Consider the following 16,899-nt stretch of genomic DNA (forward strand, 5'->3'; position numbering starts at 1 on the left):
CAAGTTCTGCATAGTCGTCACTTGGCTCGCTACCAACTTCATTTCATCCTCCTCCTTGCAGTGTCTAAAACCCAGCAATCTGACTCCAGGATGGACGTCCATTTCTATAGAGAAGCAGAGCTTGGTATCAAGTAACCGTACTCGACTACCTACTGTCACTCCTACCGGAACGCGTAGACTCTTGTTCCCTGTTGCTTTCGTGCCAACACTTGTGTACCTGCCAGTTTCCCGAACACATGGGGTTCTTCTACACAGCCTACACCTCGACCCCGGTCCATACCCTGGACACTCTTAGTGTTTGAGCACCCTTGGCAGCATGTTGGCGTGGGTCCCAAGTCACGTCATTGAAAGACTAAGCAGTTGGGACCCTGCCTACCTCGCCCGGTACATTCCCAATCCTCGGGTGGAAATGGCACAAGCGTTCACCAAACTTGCTCAACTAATTAAGCTAAAACTAATAAACTGCACCCCTACCTGAATGTTTTGCCCCCTTATTTTGGTATACCGACCATCAGATCAGGGCACACTTCAGGTCCATTTCATGTGGTTAATCTTATGGTAGAGGCTACTTGTTCATATCCGTATCGGCCATAGGGCTTTGACCATAAGTAAGAAGGCCAGTGTGGTGGCCTGAATTTATGGGAGGAGCCCGGAGGGTATTTAACCAGCCCGCTCGCCTGTGGTCTTTGTCGGTTTCCGGTGCGCGGCACCCACCCTCCCTTCCCCTTTTCAGGGCATTTCTCAAATTCATTTCTCTTCACACATATTAATTTCTAATCTAGGGTATGCCCCCTTATTTTGGTATACCGACCATCAGATCAGGGCACACTTCAGGTCCATTTCATGTGGTTAATCTTATGGTAGAGGCTACTTGTTCATATCCGTATCGGCCATAGGGCTTTGACCATAAATATATATATATTTCAAGAACAGAATGCACTCCAGAGGTCTTGTTGGAAAGAAAGATGTTAGCTGAACATTGCAGCTGCAGGCAGCCACTTAGATTCAAAGTGTGTAATTCTTCTTTCAATGTTGGGCTAACATACATGCTCATCAATTCCCCCTACCAGTGCAGCATATCAGTGCTACCTATCATTGCTCATTAATGCCCCCTACCAGTGCAGCATATCAGTGCTACCTATCATTGCTCATCAATGCCCCCTACCAGTGCAGCATATCAGTGCTACCTATCATTGCTCATTAATGCCACCTACCAGTGCAGCATATCAGTGCTACCTATCATTGCTTATTAATGCCCCCTACCAGTGCAGCATATCAGTGCTACCTATCATTGCTCATTAATGCCCCCTACCAGTGCAGCATATCAGTGCTACCTATCATTGCTCATTAATGCCACCTACCAGTGCAGCATATCAGTGCTACCTATCATTGCTCATTAATGCCCCCTACCAGTGCAGCATATCAGTGCTACCTATCATTGCTCATTAATGCCACCTACCAGTGCAGCATATCAGTGCTACCTATCATTGCTTATTAATGCCCCCTACCAGTGCAGCATATCAGTGCTACCTATCATTGCTCATTAATGCCACCTACCAGTGCAGCATATCAGTGCTACCTATCATTGCTCATTAATGCCCCCTACCAGTGCAGCATATCAGTGCTACCTATCATTGCTCATCAATGCCCCCTACCAGTGCAGCATATCAGTGCTACCTATCATTGCTCATTAATGCCCCCTACCAGTGCAGCATAGCAGTGCTACCTATCATTGCTCATTAATGCCACCTATCAGCCTTATTCCAAAATTGATTTAAATTCATTATTTTCTTCAAAATGACAACGTGAAAGAAGTTTGTTTGAAATCATGATTTGGAAAGGCACACACCTGTCTATATAAGTTCCCACAGTTAACAGTGCATGTCAGAGCACAAACCAAGCCATGATGTCCAAGGAATTGTCTGTAGACCTCCGAGACAGGATTTTATCAAGACACAGATGTGGGGAAGGATACAGAAAAATGTCTGCAGCATTGAAGGTCCCAATGAGCACAGCGGCCTCCATCATCCATAAATGGAAAAAAATTTGGAAACACCGGGATTCTTCCTAGAGCGGGTCACCGAGCTGAGCGATTGGGGGAGAAGCGCCTTAGTCAGGGAGGTGACCAAGAACCCGATGGTCACTCTGACAGAGCTACAGCATTTCTCTGTGGAGAGAGGAGAACCTTCCAGAAGAACAACTATCTCTGCAGCACTCCACCAATCAGGGCTGTATGGCAGAATGACCAGACGGAAGCCACTCCTCAGTAAACGGCACATGACAGCCCGCGTGGTGTTTGCCAAAAGGCACCTGAAGTAGCCTGACCACGAGAAACAAAATGGTCTGATGAAACAAAGATTCAACTCTTTGGCCTAAATGGCAAGTGTCATGTTTGGAGGAAATCGGGCACCACTCATCACCTGGCCAATACCATCCCTACAGTGAAGCATGGTGGTGGCAGCATCATGCTGTGGGGATGTTTTTTTAGTGGCAGAAACTGGGAGACTAGTCAGGATCGAGGGAAAGATGAATGTAGCAATGTACAGAGACATCCTTGGTGAAAACCAGCTTCAGAACACTCTGGATCTCAGATTGGGATGAAGGTTCATCTTCCAACAGGACAACCACCCTAAGCACACAGCCAAGATTACAAAGGAGTGGCTACGAGACAACTCTGTGAATGTCCTTGAGTGGCCCAGCCAGAGCCCGGACTTGAACCCAACTGAAGATTTCTGGAGAGATCTAAAAATGGCTGTGCACAGACGCTCCCCATCCAACCTGATGGAGCTTGAGAGGTCCTGCAAAGAAGAACGGGAGAAACTGGCCAAAAATATGTGCCGAGCTTGTAGAATCCACAATATCAACTTGCGCGATTACAACTGATCCAAAACACGGCGGCAAGGCTGATAACAGGAAAAAAACCCTGGGAATCCATTTCTCCTTCACTGAGGAGCTTACATTGGCTAACCGTAAAAAATCGGATCACGTTCAAGACCCTTTGCCTCACCCACAAATGTGTGCATAGAGAAGCTCCGCAATACCTAATGGAGAAAATAAATCATTACACACCAAACCGCAGTCTTCGATCAGCCAACAAAAACCTCCTCCTCGTGCCCAAAGCCCGGTATAAATCCAAGGGGGATCGGAGATTCGCTGTCCAAGGGTCTCGGCTATGGAATGCTCTACCAATCAACATCCGCCTGGAAGAAAATCACCTGGCTTTTAGGAAAAAACTCAAGACCTTCCTCTTTTAGCAGATGATCAAAGCTTGCCACAGCGCCTAGAGGCGATTCAGTTCGCATTGTGCGCTATATAAGTATTTCATTCATTCATTCATTCAATCATACTCCAAGAGACTTGAGGATGTAATTGGTGCCAAAGGGGCTTCACCAAAGTATTGAGCAAAGGCCGAGGTAGTTATGTACATGGGAGGAGCCTGTGATACTTGTGTACATGGGAGGAGCCTGTGATACTTGTGTACATGGGAGGAGCCTGTGATACTTGTGTACATGGGATTTTTTTAATTCTTTATTTTTAATAAATCTGCAAAGATTTCAAACTAATTTCTTTCATGTTGTCTTTATGGGGGATTGTTTGTACAATTTTGAGGAAAATAATTTAATGCATTTTGAAATAAGCCTGTAACATAACAACACAATGTGGAAAAAGTGAAGCGCTGTAAATATTTTCCGGATACACTGTATGTGGGCGACATCACTTCCGGGTCCGGCTGTCACTTTCCCGGGTTGCTGTGGTTGAGGGGAAAAAGCAAATGGAGCGCAATATGTACTTCATTACCTTCAATGGAAGGCGGATGAGACATCACTGGTCACACAGACCCCTAAAGTCACATTAAAGGGTTAATTTTCCTAACACCGGACCCCCTTCACCCCCCACCCCCGGTCCTCACTGTACTTACCGTCATCATCCTCTACTATCAGGACTCTCTCACCACTCCAATGGTCAGGGGATATGAAATACCCCACTGCTCTGTCTTCTCCATACTGAGCTGCCAGGATGGACCAGATGGATTCTGATTGGTCAGAACCATCACATGTAAAGCGGGGTCCAGGAGGGATCTGGTGTTAGTTCAGCTTTACAGTTCTTCTGTAGAGGTGATCTAACCCTTTAATAAAGCATTGCACTAACAGCTTAGGTTGTCTCCACACTGATGGGGGAGGGGTGGAGCCACCCCAGGACACCAGCATTGTAAATCTTGGAGGAAGATTATTTCTCCATATTTTGATGTTACAGTTGTACCCGGTTCCATGCCAGAGCTCTGTGAAAGTGACTGTTAGACCAAAGTGACTTTTTTTTTGGAGTCCATATATGATCTGCAAACTCTTCATCATATAAAATCCGGCCAATCCGATGTAGTAACAATCCACTAACGCGTTTTGGATAATGAAGCCTCAGTCATAGCTATTTATTATTATAGAATTAGCAGATGATATATGGACTCGGTGTGAAGACTTTTTTGGTTGATTTTGGAGGGAGAACAGGAGCCCAGCTGTGAGATCGGCATTTCCACTTATTCCACCGACGGGGAGGAGGAGCCAAAACTCCACTTATTTGTCATCTACTGAGATTTATTCTATTTTTTTACTTCTTTCCAACAGATGGATGTGATGTCAGGAATTCCTCGGAGAGACGTCTTCTATTATCTGCTGATTGTAAGTCAGAAGATAATGTCATCACACAGGATCCTCCAGGAGGAAATCCAAATACACAAAATATACATCACAGACCTTCCTGTCCGGAGACATCAATGGATCCCTCTGATCAGGGGGAATCTTCTCATCAATCACATACTATGATTGGAAATATCCATGTAAGATCTCACACTGCAGATCCATCAACAGATCCTTCTAATCCCGAGGAAACTTCCTCACCCCATGAAGGAGATCACCGAGGTGACAATCTATTCTCATGTTCAGAGTGCGGGAAATCTTTTACTTATAGATCAAGCCTTGTGACACACCAAAGAATTCACACGGGTGAGTGTCCCTTTTCATGTTCAGAGTGCGGGAAATCTTTCACTCGGCAGGGAACACTTAATAGACACCAGAAAATTCACACAGGTGAACGTCCTTATTCATGTTCAGAATGCGGGAAATTGTTCTCTCTGAAAGGAAACCTTTTGCAACATCAGAAAAATCACACAGGTGAGCGTCCTTTCCCTTGTTCAGAGTGCGGGAAATCTTTCAAGAACAAATATGATGTTATTCAGCACCAGAGAATTCACACCGGTGAGCGTCCCTTTTCATGTTCAAAGTGCGGGAAATCTTTCACTCTGAAACAAAATCTTGTTAAACATCTTAGAATTCACACAGGCAAGCGTCCTTATTCATGTTCAGAGTGCGGGAAATCTTTTACTCTGAAAGAAGGTCTTGTTAAACATCTTAAAATTCACACAGATGAGCATGCTTGTTCATGTTCAGAGTGCGGGAAATCTTTCACTCATAAAGGACTTCTTGTTCGTCATCTTCGAATTCACACGGGTGAGCTTGCTTATTCATGTTCAGAGTGCGGGAAATCTTTCACTGCCAAATCAAGCCTTGTTAAACATCTTAGAATTCACACAGGCGAGCGTCCTTATTCATGTTCAGAGTGCGGGAAATCTTTTACTCTGAAAGAAGGTCTTGTTAAACATCTTAGAATTCACACAGATGAGCATGCTTGTTTATGTTCAGAGTGCGGGAAATCTTTCACTCATAAAGGACTTCTTGTTAGTCATCTTAGAATTCACACAGGTGAGCTTCCTTATTCATGTTCAGAGTGCGGGAAATCTTTCAATACTAAAGGAACTCTTGTTAGACATCAAAGAATTCACACAGGTGAGCGTCCTTATTCATGTTCAGAGTGTGGGAAATCTTTCAATAACCTAGGAACCCTTGATAAACATCAGAGAATTCACACAGGGGAGCGTCCTTTTTCATGTTCAGAGTGCGGGAAATCCTTCACTAAAAAAGTAATCCTTGTTACACATCAGAGAATTCACACAGGGGAGCGTCCTTATTCATGTTCAGAGTGCAGGAAATCTTTCACTAACCTAGGAACCCTTGGTAAACATCATAGAATTCACACAGGTGAGCGTCCTTTGCCTTGTTCAGAGTGTGGGAAATCTTTCTCAGAGAAAACAACACTTGCTGCACACCAGAGAATTCACACAGGCGAGCGTCTTTATTCATGTTCAGAGTGCGGGAAATGTTTAACTGCCAAATCAAGCCTTGTTAAACATCTTAGAATTCACACAGGTGAGCGTCCATAATCATGTTCAGAGTGCGGGAAATCTTTCACTAACATAGGAAACCTTGGTAAACATCAGAGAATTCACACAGGTGATCGTCCATAAACATGTTTAGTGTAGGAAATCTTTGATTAGGAAAAATAATCTTGTTGAACATCAGAGAATTCACACAGGTGAGCGTCCTTATTTGTATTCAGAGTGCGGGAAATCTTTCACTAGGAAAGGAGAGCTTTTGCAACACCAGAGAATTCATAGGAGTGGGCTTCCTTATTGATGTTGTAGATCAGGGATCTCCACACTTCGGCCCTCCAGCTGTTGCAGAACTACACGTCCCATGAGGCATTGTAATACTCTGAGGCCGCGTACACACGGGCGGATTGTCTGCCCAACTTAGTCCGCTGAACCGTGTTTCAGCGGACAATCCGCTCGTGTGTGGGCTTCAGCGGACTTTTTCAGCGGACAGTCTGACGAACAAAGTCTTACGGAATTTCCGTAAGACAGTCCGTTCAAACTTGGTTTTGTCCGTCCAAACTTGGTTTCAGCGGACAGTCCGCTCGTGTGTAGGCAAGTTGGACGGACTAAGTATGGCGCATGCTCAGAAAGGATTTACACGGCGAAGGTTGCATTGCAGTGTATTGGACGTCTTTTTTCTAGTCCCGTCGTACGTGCTGTACACGTCATCGCGCACGCTTTCAGCGGACTGTCTGCTCATCGTGTGTGGTCAAGTCCGTTCATGCAAATTTTGAACGGACTGTCTGTCGGATTGTCTGACGAACTTAGTTGGGCAGATAATCCGCCTGTGTGTACGCGGCCTGACATTCACAGACATGACCAGGCATGGTGGGAATTGTAGTTCCTGAACATCTGGAGGGTCATAGTATGAAGAGCTCTGTTGTAGACGAGTCAGCCTGGTGCAGGTTTAGGAGCGGGTTAATAGTAGAGGGCGGGTACTTGTTTATTAAGCAGCTGGTCAGAGAGGCTGGTGGATGTCTGTTCAATATTGAGTTGGCCCTCCCTTTGCAGCTATAACAGTTTCAACTCTTCTTGCACAGAGTCCTGACCTCCTGGAACAGGTGCCTCCAAACTACGGCCCGAGGGGCAAATATGACCCTTTGCTAGCCTTTCTCCAGCCCTTGGGGGACTGTTCATCCCACTGACACCAACAATGGGGCACTATTTCTTCCACCAATACCAATCATGGGATTCTATTCCTCCTACTAATAGGGGCAGTACTCCTCCTCCTATTGACCACCAACCCTGAGGCCATATTTATCCTCACTGATGCCGGGCCTGGGACATTTTCTACTCCTGCCAGCCACAATTCGGCCCCCTAAAGTCTGTAGGACAATAAAACTGGCCCTTTATTTGAAAAGTTTGGAGACCCCCTGCATTAGATGATACAGCTGCACACAGGCAGGCTTATCCCTGTCAAAGCCCCAGCCATGAACTCGGCTTGTCCTCAAAGCAACACTCACTCCCAGCCTGACTAGTATTTCTGCCTTTACCAATGTATAATCTAGGGTTGTCACCTCATCCCTTTAAAATGGAACACATATTAACCACTTTCAGACCGGACCATTTTGCTGGTAAATGACCAGAGGTCTTTTTACACTTTGGCACTGCGCTGCTTTAACTGGTAATTGCGCGGTCATGCAATGTTGTACCCAAACGAAATTTGCGTCCTTTTCTTCCCACAAATAGAGCTTTCTTTTAAAGGTATTTGACTGACTCTGCGATTTTTATTTTTTGTGATATAAACGTAAAAAGACCGCAAATTTTGAAAAAAAATGATATTTTCTACTTTTTGTTATTAGAAAAATCCAATAAACTCAATTTTAGTCATACATTTAGGCCAAAATGTATTCAGCCACATGTCTTTGGTAAAAAAAAAGTCAATAACTGTATATTTATTGGTTTGCGCAAAAGTTGTCACATCTACAAACTAAGGTACGTTTTCTGGAATTTACGCAGCTTTTAGTTTACGACTGCCTATCTCATTTCTTGAGGTGCTAAAATGGCAGGGCAGTACAAAACCCCCCCAAATGACCCCATTTTGGAAAGTAGACCCCCTAAGGAAATTGATAAGTGGCATGTTGAGCCCATTGAATATTTTATTTTTTTGCCTCAAGCGATTGAATAATGACAAAAAATTTTTTTTTTTTTTTTTTTTTTTACACAAAGTTGTCATTAAATGATATATTGCTCACACATGCTATGGGCATATGTGAAATGACACCCCAAAATAAATTCTGCTGCTTCTCCCGAGTACGGGGATACCACATATGTGGGACTTTTTGGGAGCCTAGCCGCGTACGGGGCCCCGAGAACCAAGCACCGCCTTCAGGCTTTCTAAGGGCGTTACAGTTTTGAAGGCCATAAAATGCCAAGATGGCACAAACCCCCCCCAAATGACCCCATTTTGGAAAGTAGACACCCCTAAATTTACGGGTACACTAGTGAGACTAGGTAATAAATGGCGGGTGCCCTGAAACTATAAAAAAATAACTAACCAACCAGCGTCACCTGTAACGGTTATATGGTGATCACTGGTGAAAGGGTTAACTAGGGGGCAATCAGGGGGCTTTATGCGGTAGTATATGGGGGTCCCTGGCGCTATAAAAAGCTGCGGCGAACCTAAATACCTACCTGCCTAACTAGCGTCACCTGTGACACTAATACAGCGATCAGAAAAATTATCGCTTATTAGGCTGGGTTCACACTGGAGTGATGCGGGAAGGCAGGGACTTACATGTACGCCCATATGCCTGCCCGTGCCATGCTGTCGACGTACATCGTCGTGCGGCGGTCGGGAAGTGGTTAATGACACATGTTCTGTGGCTGATTAAGGAGGTAATTAAACTCACTTGGTGCCTTATTTGCATTAAATTATCCTCAGAACCTGTGTAATTCATATGTGTTCAGGTTTAAAGGGATGAGGTGACAACCCTAGTATAGTCCCATGCTGACTCTGAGACCAAATCACAATTCATCAGTTGAGGATCTGCAGTCAGGAAAGGGGCCAGTACATCCATCCATTCTTTCTCAGGCAGACCTTCCCTTTGTCAGGGCTGGGCTTCTAGAAGCTCTTCTCAGTGCTCAAGGCTGCTCAGCTGTCGGTTAATTACCAGCCAATCATTGTTTCCACAGTGACTCACCTGGTTACCATTACCTGCCTCAACAGTCCAGTCTACAGCCAGCCCCGTCTGGATATTTAAACTGCCTTGTTCATGTCTTTCATGCCTTCACCTCATTTAACATATCCTGAGTGTCTCTGCTGAGTTCCTATTAAAGGCTTTGCCCGGCTGACGTCCCGTCTGGTTCCTGATCTTTGGCTTCTGACTACGCTGATCTCTGGCTTCCTGATTACCAGTTTTGGCTTCCAAACCCTGACTTGTGTTTTTATTATGTTCCTGATCTGTACTATTTTTTTCTATTACATTAAAGGTGTGATTTTTTTTTTTTTTCTACTGCATTTCCTGTCTCAGTCTGATTCATGGTTCCTGACACCCTTGTTGTAATCCACTCAGATATTGCCATAGAAGCTTCAACATTATTGGTGGCTGTCATCTTAAAGATGGTCCACTGCACTGCTTCACACCGGAGCCATTTCCCACCCTCCCAGCCTGATGGGTCACTGCCTTCTGTAAACCCCACTGTCTGTTCAACCAGTAAGCAGTTTGTCTCTTGTTGAGGACAATCAACATCAATATGGGGACAAGGTGCTTTGGGGGGGACCCCAAAGCACCCTTCCCATGTTGAGTGCAAATGGCCTGGTATGGTTCAGGTGGGGGGCGCTCGCTCATCAACCTCCCCTTTCCTGGCCTGTCAGACTGCTTGCTCGGATAAGGGTCTGGTATGGATTTTGGGGGGACCCTCACACCAGTTTAAAAAAAAATGGTGCAGGGTTCCCCTTAAAATCGATACCAGGCCTGAAAGGTATGGATTTTGGGGGGCCCCATGACAGTTTTTTTTTTTTAAATTTTGGCCCGTGGTTCCCCTTAACCACTTCAATACACTGTTATATAGACTACACTGCCTGCACTGACTGAATATAGCGTCTACACTGAATACCTAGTCTACATTAAATGCAGAGTATATACGTTGTCATGCAACTTCCACTATACACGGTGTGTAATCCATGTCTCCTAATAAGGCGCCCTTTCAGCCTTTTGGTATAATGCATCTGTGTACAACCCTGTTTCTCATATCTTTCCAAGTAAACAGACATGACCACCATCCTCACATGCTTAGCTCCACAGGCAGACTTGTCGATAATGGGAAAAATCTTTTTATTTCTATAACAATAGAGCTTGTTAGCCTCACAATCAGCCAATCATGCACATGCATTCCTTCAAACAGGAGGAGTTATACAAATATCCATCAATGAACAATGACTAGGGGAGTCTAGGGGTGTGTCCGGGCAGGGGCAGTGTGTATGATTTTCCGCCCCCTGTACCTGTAAGCCATGCTCTCCAGTAAGACAAAGGAAGCCGCATGGCTGGCCTTGACAACATGGATGCTGCCCCCGACTAGAGATGGCCTTGTGGTTCGCAGTGAACGATGCACGTTTGCTATTCGCCAAACCGGCGAACATATGGCGCTATTCGCGGCCGCCATATTCTTTTACATTGTGAAGAACTTTGACCCATGACACATACATCATGTGGTACAGGCCAGCCAATTGAGACATTTCAGCACATGGACATACCCCCTACCTTATAAATAGACCTGATCTGGTGGCCATTTCACATTCTGTCTTTTGTCAGTGTAGGGAAAGGTTGCTGTGTGGAGCAGGGACAGACTGTAGTGACACAAATCACTAACTAATAGGTCCACAAAAGTCCTGTTAAGGATTGGTATAGGTGTACTATTGTTTGGCGTGCAGTATAGCGGGGTGTAATACACTTATAATATACTTTCAAATATAGAAAGCATATTATAATGGATTTGTATTGTTCAGCATTGTGACTGCCGAGCAGTTCTGCAGCGATACTACATCTACAAAGAATGACAAACCCAATTAGAAAAAAGTATTATAACTGGTGTGATAGACCAGTGGCCCCCAAAACGACAGATTGAAGCGGGGTGTTATATACCTTCTTCCACATACATACTGCACTTCTCTAGAGACTTTTGTCACAGGGTCATTTAAAAAATGACAGGCTGAGGAAGAGGCAGGCCCTTCCGCAGGGGTGGTAGGGGTAGGGCAGGAGCACCAGGCCGAAGCCAAAGTGGGAAGTTGCAGAAGGTGCATTCGATTACGTCAAAGGACGCACCAGACTTGGTTGAGTGGCTCACTCAGCCTTACTCTTCTGCACCCTCCTCATCCTCTCGATCTGCACCCTCTTCACTCTCTGCTATGTGCACCCCCTAAGACACTACCACCAACAACACCACCCCCACATACCTTCCGCTTGAGTCACAGGAATTATTTTCCAATCCATCACAAGACATTTCTATTGTGCAGCCATTCTTGGCATTGGATCAGGAAGAGGAAGTAGCAACAACCGCCAGCAGTGTGATGACAGTACCCAGATCAGCCCAAGGAGGTTGGTCCCCGCTGTTGCTGCCTACTCCGAGATCTCTAATGTTAGTGGTGGGGAAGGTGATGTTGATGATGACGTGTCTATGGATGTCACGGGGGTGCCCACAAGAGAGGAAGAGGAGGGGAGTTCAGAGGGAGATATGGACCAGCAGATAGGGAGGAGAAGCAGGAATAACTTACATTGCACAGGAGGGACAAACCAGACTGCTAATGTATCAGGAATGAGCCATCAACCATGTAGGGTCACATCTGGCACTCCCAGGACACCGGCACATGGCTGGGATTTTTTTAACATGTCCACTACTGACAATAGTGTTGCCATCTGCAGCCTTTGGAGTCAACGCATAAGTCGAGGTAAGCCCAACACTCACCTAGGGACGACCGCCTTAAGAAGGCACATGAACTCCCATCACTGAGCCCAGTGGGAGCAACGCGTCAGTACCCACAAAGCCACACTCCAGGCTCTCACCGTCCAGCCTGGTCTTCTACTTCTCCTCTCTCCTCACAATTGTCCTCCACTCCACCTTCCATCATGCCGTCCTCACATTTTTCTGGAAAAAGGCAGGCTTCCGTAGGCCAAATGTTCGAGCGTAAAAATATTATGACGCCGGATAACCCTCTTGCCCAACGGTTGACCGCTGGCTTGTCGTAACTGATAGCCCTCCAACTACTGCCATATAAACTGGTGGACTCAGAGGCCTTTCGGGAATTTGTGGCCATTGGAACACCACAATGGAAGGTCCCAGGAAGGAAATATTTCTCGCAGAGGGGCATCCCAGAGCTATATGGCCATGTTCAGTGGCAAGTGAATGTATCTCTGGCACACAGTGTCGGTGCCAAGATACATCTGACCACAGACACGTGGTCTAGCAAACACGGGCAGAGAAGGTATATAACTTTTACTGCCCACTGGGTGAACCTTCTGACAGCCATCAAGCATGTAACCCGTGGCACCCATGTAGATTTGGTTTTACCGCAACGGGTTGCATGCAGGCCTGCCTCTTCTTCTCCTCCTCCTACTCCATCCTCCCTCTCCTCCTTGGCTGACTCCTCCTTTTCCGCTGCTACCATCTCTTCCGCTGCACCGCCCAAGCTCCCCAGAACCTATTTGACATGCCGGTTGAGATGTTGGCATGCTGTACTGCTTCTGTTGTGCCTGGAAGCCAAGAGCCACACTGGCCCTGCACTCCTTTCAGCTTTGTGTTCACAGGCAGATCAGTGGCTAACACCGCTCAATTTGACAGTTGGTAAAGTGGTGTGTGACAACGGTGCCAATCTGCTGAGTGCATTGAAACAGGGCAAAATTACACATGTGCCATGCATGGCACACGTCTTGAACGTGGTCATACAGCAATTCGTTGTCAAATACCCTGGGGTCCAGGATGTCTTGCTGCAGGCAAGGAAAATCTCAGCCCATTTAAGAAGATCTTACACGGCCATGGCTCGCCTTGCTGACATTCAGCGGTGACACAATCTGCCGTCAGATGTCTTATTTGTGACTGCCCGACGCGATGGAACTCAACCTTGTATATGCTTGATAGGCTGCTCCAGCAGAAACGTGCAGTTAACAACTACCTGTACGAACTCTGTGGCAGGACAGGTTCTGGGAGCCAGTGGCTGCTCATGCACAATGCATCCAGACTTCTGTGGCCATTTGATGAGATCACTAAACTGGTCAGTCGCAGCCATGGCGCTATCAGTGACATCGTACCTTATGCCTTCTTTATGGAGCGGGCATTGCATTGATCAAGCTGTGTTGGAGCAGAAGCGGGAAGATGAGGAAGTCGCAATGCTGGATGAATTCCCAGGGGGGCTACTCTATCTGAGACAAGTGAACAACAGGAGTCTGAAGAGGAGTCAGAGGAGGATGGTTCCGGGGCAGATGAAGAGGAACAAGAAGAGCATGCTTTAAACCTTTCTGGGATCCCTGTTGTTGTCCGTGGATGTGGAGGAGAACAAGGACGATATTATCCTGGATGATGAGCAGTAGCCAGGCCACCACACCGCTTCCAGTTTAGTGCAAATGGGGGCCTTCATGCTCCAGTGTTTTAAGAGGTACCCCCGTATAAAAAAGCATAAAGGTCAAAGACCAGTTCTGGGGGGCAATGTACTTAGACCCCTGTTACAAACAAAAAATGCCAGAAATGTTACCACCATCACAGAGGGTTGTCAGAATGGAGCACTTCCAGGCCTTACTTAGAGAAATGCTGCATTCTGCCTTTAAGTGCACTGGCAGAGGAATTTCCACTCACAGAGAAACGGCGCCTGCAAGAAGAGGGCGGTTTGAAGATGTGTTGGTCACTTCTTATATGAGATCATTCTTTCAGCCGACCCATCGACAGCTGTCATCTTTTGGGGGATGTACTGGCTGACACTTACTTCTTTATCCAGGCTGTGAATGCCTAATTTTTCAGACTGGAATTGAAAATCAATGGGTCTGTAAACGTTCCGCTAAATTGTGGAACGGATGCGGACCCATTTTACAGACGTGTGAATGGACCCTATATGTATTTGACATGTATTTACCTGCTGTCAGTTCTGGCTGATTTAGGCCGAGCTATTATACTAAAACCGAGCAATATTACAAAAAACTAAATACACGTTATAACTGTAGAAACGATTTATATAACTTATAAAAAAATAAATAAATAAAACTTTTATGGCAACTTTTCCAATAGCAGGATCATCTCTGCACCCCCTTCATAGCCTGGCCTTCCTCTCCTCCATGGCCTTCATGCACTCCTGAATTGACAAAATTTTGCAGATAATAAAAAGAATGCTTGTTGATCGCAGATTAGCTTAATACTTCTGGTATGTCAGTGTCCATGTTGTGGGACTATGTGTGCACAGCTAGTAAGTATTTTGTGGCTGCAAATATGACCTGGAGGTTTTTCATGTTCGCCTGCCATTAAAATGAATGGGACATACTGCGAACCTGCGGTCTGCGAACATTTGCGCGCGTTCGCGAACCGTCCCATCAGATGTTCGTCCATCACTATCCCCAACCATAACACACTCAAAGACTGCCGTTTTCTCCATTGGCGTGAATCGTTATTCTGCATTGTTCAGAGAACAACACATACCCGGATTATACTACCATTCCTGAGGATGGGAGATTATCCGCAGGAACACGCCATAGCCTCCCTACGTGTTGATCAGACACACAGAGACACACGAGCGTACATTCCCCATAACCGATAATGTCTTATGGATTTCACCCATAGCTGGAGAGTGCACAGAGCTAAACACCAGACAGTGGACAACAGATGCCAGCCGACCCACTGCAGTAAAGACGTACGTTTCAGCCACTGATATCGGGAGTCCGTGAAATCCGGAGACAGTGCGGTGATCAACGGGGACCTACCAACAACGCACAACACCTGATTGACACCACCTGGGATTACAAGCGTATTTGACCCACTGTCATATGACAGATGTGTCCATTTCCTCTGGTAAGAGTATTTAATTCTCTCTAAATCACTCCAGACAAGTCGCTGTTCCAGGTTCTATTGAATTATGTGGTAGCCTGATTTTATTGCTGGGAAGACCAACACTGACACTTTTCATTACCCAATATATGTGGACTGTTTTGTTAGGACTTATATTTCAGCTACTGATATCCACCAAGATTCACGTGCACTTATATATATATATTGTATCTACATACTTAGTGAATCATTATTTGTACTTATTTTTGATTTCACGTATTTTCGCACATTCTGTCACATGTATGTGTTGTAGTATTGGTTTCATTATTATCCCCTTTTAATATATAGTTTTTGAGTTTTTCACCAATTCCCTTACTAGCGCTACACCACTTTTCCCCTATTTCCACTGAACTTTGTTTGTTTGGGTGTTAGCTGACCCCCAGCCTTTAGCCCTAGCGCAGTGCTTTCCCCCAATTTCTTTCTTGGGTATATTTGTACCCATTGTACGTCAAGCATTCCAGGGGAGGACTCTTTAGAAGAACACCACGTACGGGTTGGTTTTCTTAACAAGAGTCTGGAAGGGCTGAAGTAACCGAGAGAATCCGGTCTTGTGGATATCGCCAAGCAGGCTGAAAGATTCAGGTATCCTACAAGTGTTCTACAGCTTAGTTTCACTACGTGTTCTGCAACAACGTCTGTGACAAAGACTTTGTTCCTGAGTAAGCACCTTGTTGGCTGCTAGACCTTGTGAGAGAGGGACTGTCCAACCTGGGTGTTCATCCAGCTGCGAATGGCTATTCTCTGGATGCAGTCAAAGTAAGAAAGTTCTTTAACTTTTTTGGACTTTGACATTGAGAGTTCCTGAATTTAGTTTTTTTCCAACCCTCTGATCCCAAGTTGAAAGACTGTTTAATGGTTTGAGTTTTGCAAATAAAATCCATTCAAGTGGATCTATTGTCAGGCTCAAGTTACTGGGCCATCTACCACGGGACATCCCCTAGACGTGCAATAAGAAGAACGGAAGGTAAGGGTAAGCCCAAAAATAACCAGCAGCTCCTTTGGGGGTTAGTGCTACATATATATATATATTTATTTGGGGTTAATAAGTCATTTTCTAGCAACAATTACTGATTTTAACTTGTAAGCAACAAATGGCAAAAAAGGCTTAGGCATAAAGGGGGTTATAGACCAGAGAATCTGTCCACCCAGAGCCTCTGAATTATAAACCAAATACATTGTGAATATTGAGCTATTTATCCAACTATGCATCTGGAGTTGCTGGATTGTAGAACAGACACAAAAAATATAGAGATGTAGATCTTTTCCTAATATATTGAGTGGAACACAGAGACAGGAAGAGTGTGATTGTACAGACACAGGAAGTGAAAACATAGCTGGAAAGGAAGTGATGTCAGGTGTAGACAGGAAGTGATAGATGCAAAGGAAGTGATGTGCCAGGAAGTGATGTGCCAGGAAGTGATGTAGGGGTCTAAAAAGAACGTCCTGGTTGAGGGGTGAGTTGTGAGGAAGTAAAAAGAAAACATTGTTGGAACTGGCAGCAGAGGAAGTAATAATATTAATTTTTTTAGAAGGACACAAGGATCTCTACAAGGACGTCATGATGGAGAATCAGCGGCCCCTCACATCACCGGGTAAGAGGAGACTTTATTGTAAAG

The 16,899-nt window shown here is 45.4% G+C and overlaps 1 protein-coding gene across 1 annotated transcript in view; it reads left to right on the top strand.

Moving 5' to 3' along the window:
• Positions 1–16,899, top strand: part of LOC143955175 (uncharacterized) — a 74,743-nt gene that overhangs the window by 10,167 nt on the left and 47,677 nt on the right. The window contains 3 exon segments of the mRNA XM_077465267.1: positions 4,620–6,341; positions 6,448–6,507; positions 16,750–16,875. Coding sequence (XP_077321393.1) covers positions 4,620–6,341; positions 6,448–6,507; positions 16,750–16,875 — 1,908 coding nt within the window.

This window comes from Lithobates pipiens, unplaced genomic scaffold (assembly GCF_037356315.1).
Source record: "Lithobates pipiens isolate NorthernLeopardFrog02 unplaced genomic scaffold, aLitPip1_a1.2 Scaffold_35, whole genome shotgun sequence".
NCBI classification, from domain to species: Eukaryota; Metazoa; Chordata; class Amphibia; order Anura; family Ranidae; genus Lithobates; species Lithobates pipiens.